Consider the following 9,546-nt stretch of genomic DNA (forward strand, 5'->3'; position numbering starts at 1 on the left):
TATCACCCTCTTTCAGCTCTCCATGTGTAGTTTGGGGTCTATCACCCTCTATCTGCCCTCAATGTGTATTATGGGATCTTTCGCTCTTTGCCTGCCATCAGCCATCATACTGCAAACAAAGTTCTGTGGCTATGAAGGTTCCTTCTTTGTACTCTGAGCACTCAGCACTGACCACTATTATTAGTTATTTTTTTAACTGTGGGTCCTGCACCCTCTTCAAGGAAACAAGGTGGTAGCTATATTTCCCAGGGGGACCAATAGAGGCTAAAAATAGGGTGACTTCTTCTAAAACTGGTTGACGTGTCAGCATTAATGGCATTCTTCAAGCATAAGCATAGATAGCACTTACCTAGCCATTAATGTCTGATCAGGGGAGCTGCCCTTAGCAAAATCTACTATATAGGGGGCTTTTTTTTAGAGATAAGTCTCTAAAATGTAATAATAATAAACATTATTTTCACATTTACCATTTTAAATGTTATTTATTTTCTACACAAAGATCACAATGCTAGTTAGGCCATTAAAAGTAGTAATAACCCAGTAAAACCAAATTATTAAAATCACGAATCTTAGTTATCTAGAGATGTGTATGGAACAGTAGGCAGGCTTTTGTAAGGAACCTGTACAGACATATGGGGAAGATATAAAGAATCTGAATTCTTACCTGATGCATTTACAGCAATTGACACAACCAAAAGCAGGCCAAGTGTAACATATAGATCCATTACTCCACTTCGTCGGGTCTTCATCTGAAGATATGATGTTAAAGAAGGTTTTCTATAAATGTGTTTGACTGGAAAAATTTGCACTTGCCACAAATACACCGAGTACACTAAGAATTGTGACATTTCCCACCAGCCCTGGTTCTCCCCTAAGGCAAACAACACATTTATAAAATGACATTCTTTAGATTTTGTATTGAGCTGCTTATCACCAGAGTGACCAACATGTAAAACCTGTTTATATGTAAAACAACCATAGTGTAAAGTTCCTCTATGAAGGATTATTTGGTTATCATAGTCACAAATTAGTATACAATGCCAGATTCTTCAAATGGTTTCACTCATACGGAAGTACAAGTAGATATGAGCAGTATGGTAGTCAGGGATAAAATGTTTTTGCAGTTTTTTGGAATTAATCGCATTTTTTATGGGTTAACATGTAAAGTCTATATCCTCACAAGCATATGAAAAACATCCAATTTTCATCCAGAAAAAAGGCAATTTTTCATCTATGTTGCCATCCATAGGGCATCCATATCACATTCCATTTTAAACATCAGCAATTATCTGCATCTGAGAACATATTGAAAATTGTCTGTAATCATTAGATTTATTTAAGCTAATAATAAGCACAGGAAGCACATTTAAATGGGTATTCCCATCTCCAAGATCCTATCTCAATAAGTAGTGGGTGCAATAATAATATTAGCAAATACCACCAGTTAGAAATGTAGTATAGTTCTCCTGATATAGCCATGTCTCTTACCTCATGTTCAGGGCATTGCAGCTTAGGTAACCATGGTTACGTCTACTCATAGTGACAATTATTTAGTAATTTGCTCGTGGACACAATCATAAGTACCTAAGCTGCAATGCCTGAACATGAGGTAAGAGACATGGTTATATCCGGAGAACTATACTACATTTCTAATTGAGGATATTTGCTAATGTTATTATCATTACACCTACTACATATTGGGATAGGTTCTTGGAGATGGGAATAGCCCTTTAACCCCTTCACCGCTTGGCAATTTTCTATTTTTTGTTTTTTTTCTTCCCCTTCTTCCAAGAGCCATAACTTGTTTTTATTTTTCCTTCAATATAGTCATATGAGGGCTTGATTTTTGCAGGACAAATGGTACTTTTGAAAGAAACCATTAGTTTCACCATATAGAGTACTGAAAAATGGGGAAAAAATTCCAAGTTCAGAGAAATTGCAAAAAAATTGCTGTTTTCTGTTTTGGTTACCATGTTCACTATATTTGTCATGATCCTGGATCAATATTCCCTGCTCCAGAGTTTGCCAGACCCAGCCTGGTCATGTCAGGGGTTAACTCCCATCGGCCTCGTTCCAGTTTCAGGAGATGCTATATCTGGGCACTGCACCTATATTCCAGCGCAGGTTATAGTTTTGCTCTACTGCCTGTGACTGGCTCTACTGAGATTTCCTGTTTGACCTGACTCCTAGTTACCATGCCCTGACCTGTACCCTCCCCCGTTCGTCTGTCTGTCCCAGTCCCTGACTTTCCACTCCTGTCACTCGTTTACTTATCCTAGTTCATCTTCTTCCCGTGTTTGTGTCTCCTCACCCTCCGGTCTTGTCTTCTGTTCCCTGTGCCTTTTGTGTTCCCCTCTGCATACCTGATCTCCCGGCATCCAACCTCAGTTTTATTTTCTGATCTGATCTTGATTCTCCCTCTGCACTTACTTGACTTCCCGGCTAGACCCTGGATGCTTGACTACTCTACTGCCCATGGTGGTTCGCCTGTGAACTGCCTGCTAAAGTTACTCTGCTGTACTACAGCCTCTCTTCAGTTACAGTGTTACTTAGACTCTCCTTCATTATACTGCTGCCACCTAGTGGGGAATATGCTGTACTACGTCTCACTAGCCCTTTGTACAGCGTGACAATATGATAAAATTGACCTGATATTATGATTTCCCGGGTCAGTATGAGTTTGTTGATGCCCATCATATATAATTTTAAACTTTTATCTAAGTGGTGAAAAAAATTCAGCTTTTTTTCACCATATTTCGAGACCTGTAGCCATCTCATTTTTTGGTATTTGGGACTCAGTGATCACTTATTTTTTGTGACTTGAGCTGACATTTTTAATCATACCATTTTGGGGTAGATTTTATGTTTTGATTACCTGTAGTGATGGGTGGACCCAGACTGTAATTGTCTGGATCCGCACGGATTCAAAAGTACCTGAGCACCAACCCCAGGCCCGGAGTTCTCAAGGAACTCCAAGTAACGATTCAGGTCCAGAAACTCTATTAATTTATAAAAAGAAAGGAAAATTAAAGAAAAAAAAAGAAAGTAAGGACATTATACTTACCGAGTTTCTCATGCGGCTGTATACTGCTTCCAGACCACTCATACTACTTAAGGGGCCGCTCATTATCCTTCATCCATATGCACTGCTTCACTCGCTCACTGGCAGCCCCCTCATTTCTGATTAGTTGCAGTCCAACACGCCCACACCCTATATGACAGTGTGTCTGACTGCTTTCAATCAGAAACACTGTCTGCGTGTCTATATTGGTGTAAAAATAAATTAAGAAAAAATTGCCATAGGATCCCGCCATATTATGATACTCAGAACAGATAAAGCATACAGCTCATGTGCTTGTCTTAGCTGTGTATCAAAATAAAAGGGCCTGTGTGCGGCTTTTATACATTATTTAAATACAGTAATTTATAAAACTGGCATGCTGTCCTCCCCAATTTTGATACCAAACCATGATAAAGCCCACAATTGGGGTCTGGTAGTCTCAGGCTGGGGAGGGCTATTGGTTATTGAAGCCCCCAGCCTAAAAATAGCATCCATTAAATGCAAAAATCCCGACACTTTACCCGACTCATACCCTGGTGCAGTGGCAATTGGGGTAATAAAGGGTTAATGACAGCTCACAGCTGCCACTAAGCACTATATTACTAATGGGAGGTGTGTATGAGACCCCCATTACTAATTTCTAAGTGAAAATAAATAAACACAAACAGCGAAAAAATACTTTATTTGAAACAAAACACCACCCTCTTTCACCCATCTATTAACCCCTAAAAAACCCAGATCCGACGTAATCCACACAAGGTCCCACAAGGATTCCAGCTCTGCTACATTACTAAAGTTACAGCGGGCAGGCACAGAAGATGACCCCCTGGTGAGGTCACTCAGGTTATTTGCAGTCACAGCGGGTGGTTCCAACGGTCCTCCACCTGTCACTGCAGGTAACCTGACCTCAAGTGACCTTATTGAACTGAGTGACCTCATGTGAGGTGAGGTTACTCAGTTCAATGAGATTACCTGAGGTCATGTTACCTGACCACCATATTCCTGCATCGCTATTGCATGAAAACTGCATGGTGTTTTGTTGCGGTTTTTTGCCAGGAGCTGCAGATTGGTGTCAAAACCATTTTTGTGCATTGTTTGACCAAAAGATGCAAATTTGGTGCTGAAATTTTAACACCATATTCCGGCACCCAATTTACACTTCCTGTGAAAAAATTGCATCAAAACCGCATGCTTTATGATATGGTATTGATGCAATTTTTGGCCAAGAGGTGTAGATTGGGTGAAGAAATATGATGTTAAAATTTCTAACCGGGGGGGAAGCAACCTAGGACGTATATATATGTCCTAGATCATGAAGGGGTCATGAAGATGAAATTATAACTTAGTATAACGATAGTAAATATTGTAATACAAGTAATACAAACCATTGGACTAAATAATAAATATAGTAGTGGTGGTAATAATAATAATAATAATAATCTGCTTGTCCTTTCACGTAATAAGTCTCTTTCTATCTCTCTTTGTCTCCTATACTTTCATAGACAGATCATCTATATAATGTAATGATAGTTTTATTGGGCAGAGAATCCCCAACGTGTGTCTGTGTACATTCAAGATATAGTTGTGCTCAAATGTTTTCCTCTCCCGGCAGATTTTTTGTTTTCTTGGCCTTTTTTTCAGAGAATATGAATGATAACTCAAAATCTTTTTTTCCACTCATGGTTAGTGGTTGGGTGAAGCCATTTATTGTCAAACTACTGTGTTTTCTCTTTTTAAATCATAATGACAACCAAAAACATCCAAATGACCCTGATCAAAAGTTCACTTACACTAGTTCTTAGTATCATGTTTTGCCCCCTCTAACATCAATGACAGTTTGAAGTCTTTTGTGGTAGTTGTGAATTAGGGTATTTCTTTTCTCAGATGGTAAAGCTGCCCATTTGTCTTGGCAAAAAGCCTCCAGTTCCTGTAAATTCCTTAGCCGTTCTTGCATGAACTGGGCACTTGAGATCTCCTCAGAGTGGCTCAATGATTTTGAGGTCAGGAGACTGAGATGGCCACTCCAGTATCTTCACTTTGTTTTGCTGTAGCCAATGACAGGTCGACTTGGCCTTGTGTTTTGGATCGTTGTCATGTTGTAACGTCCAAGTACGTCTCATGCACAGCTTCTCTTCCCCCTTATGAAGCCCTAGCGAGACGCATAGGGGAGCGTTCATTCACTTCTAATAAGCACCTGATGGGTAAGTATTACTCTGTGGGGTTGTAGTGCTCTCCAACTTTTTTGGAGTTACTTTTATCCCCGATTTAAGCACTTGTGCACCTTATATAAAGACTCTTTGTTTTATGGGATGCACTTCCACACCTTCATTAGGTTGAACCCATTCAGGTCTATTATATGAGTACTAATACTTTTTTTACCAACTTGAAAGGGAATTTCTGTGCCTTTTTCTTTCTCCTCATTACTTTTCTCTGATCCCATGATATTTATAGACATTTTTACATATCACCCTGTGACCCCTGTGTATTTCTTGTCGCTAATAAAACTTCTTTTATATGCATGAAATATGATTTGGGCTCTATTTATTATGATATTTGGCACTTTAAGTCCCTATTTTCTTAAGCCTTTTGGCTATGAGAAGCCAGCCAAAAGGATGTGGTATGGTAACGTATTTATGGCTGTCTGGCCTGGTGCAATATGTTGGACAGCTGGGATATCACAGTATCAAAACTCATGTGTTTTGTTCTATTTATTAGGGCTGAGGTCATCTCATAGTCATGTATTTTGCCATCAGGGACACCTCAGGGGAATAGGTTGGAACTGACGTACCAAACTAAGCATACTGCACAGCGCCAGTGTCGACAGCAGGATGTTGTGTGATAAGGCAGTTTGTATTGACAACATACAATGCTGATTCAGTGTGACTCCTTTATGGGTGCCACATTACTACGTGGAAGAAAAGCCTGGCAATATACTTCTGTAGTATGCCAAGGAAACTTGATGAAGAGGACAACTAATTGAATTTGATATAGTGCTAAAAACAGAATTCATCATCTTTACCCCATCTCACTCTAAAATTCCACCAGACCTATCCATCAAACTCAATGGCTGCTCACTCTCCCTAGTCCCACATGCTCACTGTCTGGGAGTATTCTTTGACTCTGCTCTCTCCTTCAAGACTCATATCTAAAACCTTTCCACCTCTTGCCGACTCCAACTCAAAAATATTTCCAAAATTCGTACATATCTTGACCAAGAATCTGCAAAACCACTAGTGCATGCCGTCATCATCTCCCACTTTGACTACTGCAACACCCTGCTCTCTGGCTTCCCTTCTAATACTCTAGCACCCCTACAATCTATCCTAATCTCTGCTACCCGACTAAGCCACCTGTCCTCCCTCTATATCCCGGCCTCTCCTCTCTGCCAATCTTTTCATTGGCTTTCCATTGCCCAAAAACTCAGTTTCAAAACATAACCATGACATACAAAGCCATCCCCAACCTGTTTCCTCCATACATCTATGACGTAGTCTCCCGGTAGTTACCTGTAAGCATCCTCCGATCCTCACAAAATCTCCTTCTCTACTTCTTACTTATCGCCTCTTCCCACAATCGCATACAAGATTTCTCTCGTGCCTCCCCCATACTCTGGAACTCTCTGCCCAAACATATCAGACTCTCGCCTACCGTGGAAACCTTCAAAAGGAAGCTGAAGACCCACATCTTCCACCAAGCCTACAACCTGCAGTAACCCTCAGTCCACTGTACCACGGCATGACCAGCTCTACCCTCAACTATTGTATTCTCACCCATCCCTTATAGACTGTGAGCTCTCACATGCAGGATCCTCTCTCCTCCTGTACCAGTCTGTGCCTTGTATTGTTCATGATTATTGTAATTATCTATGTCTGCCCCTTTTTACATGTAAAACCCCATGGAATAAATGGTGCTATATTAATTATTATTATTATTATTATTATTATTATTAATAATAATAATAATAATAATAATAATAAAGATTCGCCCCGAAGTCGGAAGGCAATCAACAAGCTACTGGGAAAGAGCCAATGGGCAACCTTAGTATGATCAATAGTAAATGAGAAAAATGAGCTTTAAAGGGCCATTCATATTGAAAAAAACATAAATAGATGCACCTTGAAGGTAAATATGCAAAAGGTTTATTCAGGAAAGTTCACACAAGGGCACTGTTATGATATACAGAAATAAGTAAAATACAACAGTTAATGGATATAGAGAAACAGAGAAATCCCTATCCCAAGGCATCTGCCACATCCAAATAATGGGGTAAATCATGAAATCAGTAATTAGTCCTCGCACATGATCACTACACAGTCACAACAAATCATAGCATAATTGCACATATTAGTAATCACAACCGATCTTACCCATAATAAAGTAGTATGCCCCCCGAGGAAGAGACGCTGCGAAACGCGTTGGGGCTTCCCCCATTCTACCGGACATCTACCTCAGCACATGCACTTTATTATGGGTAAGAGATGATTCCATGTTTCCTCGTATGTTTTGGATCTTTGATCTGATCGGTTGTGATTACTAATATGTGCAATTATGCTATGATTTGTTGTGATTGTGTAGTGATCATGTGCGAGGACTAATTACTGATTTCATGATTTACCCCATTATTTGGATATGGCAGATGTCTTGGGATAGGGATTTCTCTGTTTCTCTATATCTAATCACTGTTGTATTTTACTTATTTCTGTATATCATATCAGTGCCTTTTTGTGAACTTTCCTGAATAAACCTTTTGCATATTTACCTTCAAGGTGCATCTATTTATGATTTTTTCAATATGAATGGCCCTTTAAAGCTCATTTTTCTCATTTACTATTGATCATACTAAGGTTGTCCATTGGCTCTTTCCCAGTAGCTTGTTGTCTGCCACATCCAAATAATGGGGTAAATCATGAAATCAGTAATTAGTCCTCGCACATGATCACTACGCAATCACAACAAATCATAGCATAATTGCACATATTAGTAATCACAACCGATCAGATCAAAGATCCAAAACATACGAGGGAACATGGAATCATCTCTTACCCATAATAAAGTGCATGTGCTGAGGTAGATGTCCGGTAGAATGGGGGAAGCTCCAACGTGTTTCGCAGCGTCTCTTCCTCGGGGGGCATAATACTTTATTATGGGTAAGATCGGTTGTGATTACTAATATGTGCAATTATGCTATGATTTGTTGTGACTGTGTAGTGATCATGTGCGAGGACTAATTACTGATTTCATGATTTACGCCATTATTTGGATGTGGCAGATGTCTTGGGATAGGGATTTCTCTGTTTCTCTATACCCATTCACTGTTGTATTTTACTTATTTCTGTATATCATAACAGTGCCCTTGTGTGAACTTTCCTGAATAAACCTTTTGCATGTTTACCTTCAAGGTGCATCTATTTATGTTTTTTTCAATATGAATGGCCCTTTAAAGCTCATTTTTCTCATTTACTATTGTATTCCTATATTGAGTTAACGATATTGTGCTGTTTTTGTTAAATATTCATCTGTTACTTTTTGCTTTTCCTCACTTAGTATGATCAATGCTCATGACGTGCCATGATCAAAGCTGCAAGGATGCCTTGGTGCTATCTCTTTGTTCCTTCTATTTTAACGACCATGATGTCCTTTTCCAGTGATTGCTGTATTCGTATGATCTGTCCAAAGTAGGAAAATCACAGCTAAAGCGAAGATGTAAAGCTGCAAAGCTGCATAAAATCCAGAACTTGGTATGTATAAGCCATGAATCAAGGCAAACTCGACATTGTCCAAGCTGAAATAGACAAACTCGTCTTATTCGGAATTACCAAATTAAAATGGACTCAATCCGAACATTTCCAGATTATTGAACATTGAGACTTCTATTATGGCAACAATAACCAAAGAGGAAACGTTGTTGTTTTTATTCTCAATCAAAGATTGGCTGGCACTGTCCTGAAGTGCAAAGCAGTCAGTGATAGAGTCATCTTGGTATGACTACAAGGAGCACCAATCCATGTCATAGTCATACAAGTTTACTCACCAACAATAGATGCCGAGGAGGGAGACATTGAAGTATTCTATACTTAAGTTCAAGAGGAAGTTGACAAGACTTCATAACAATACTTACTCATTATCATGGAAGATTTGAATGCCAAAGTGTGCCATGGCAAACATGGAATCATTGTTGTAAACTTTGTGAACGAAACGAGGTTGGTGTAAGATTCATTGACTTTTGTATGAGAAATCAACTGTTCATCATGAACACCTTCTTCCAAAATCACAAACAGAGACCTATAAAAATCAGAATGACTACATATGTATTCACAAAGATGAAGATCGTCTATCATTACCATGAAAATAAGGCCAGGAGCTGATTGTGAAACTAATTCTAAACGTTTCACAATAAAGATGAGAGTCAAGCTGTGCAGACTAGACAACAGGCCACTTCACACTTTGATTTAACCAACATACCTGAAGTTTTGTGGAATGGTCTG

General features: G+C 39.2%; 1 protein-coding gene across 1 annotated transcript in view; it reads right to left on the reverse strand.

The window, feature by feature from the left end:
* The window catches only part of LOC142290248 (uroplakin-3b-like), a 122,455-nt gene extending 121,730 nt beyond the window's left edge, over positions 1–725 (reverse strand). Inside the window, exon 1 of the mRNA XM_075334197.1 lies at positions 665–725. Coding sequence (XP_075190312.1) covers positions 665–725 — 61 coding nt within the window. The remainder of the gene's footprint in view (positions 1–664) is intronic.
* Between the last annotated feature and the right edge of the window lie 8,821 nt (positions 726–9,546).

Source organism: Anomaloglossus baeobatrachus, chromosome 2 (assembly GCF_048569485.1).
Source record: "Anomaloglossus baeobatrachus isolate aAnoBae1 chromosome 2, aAnoBae1.hap1, whole genome shotgun sequence".
Classification (NCBI taxonomy): domain Eukaryota; kingdom Metazoa; phylum Chordata; class Amphibia; order Anura; family Aromobatidae; genus Anomaloglossus; species Anomaloglossus baeobatrachus.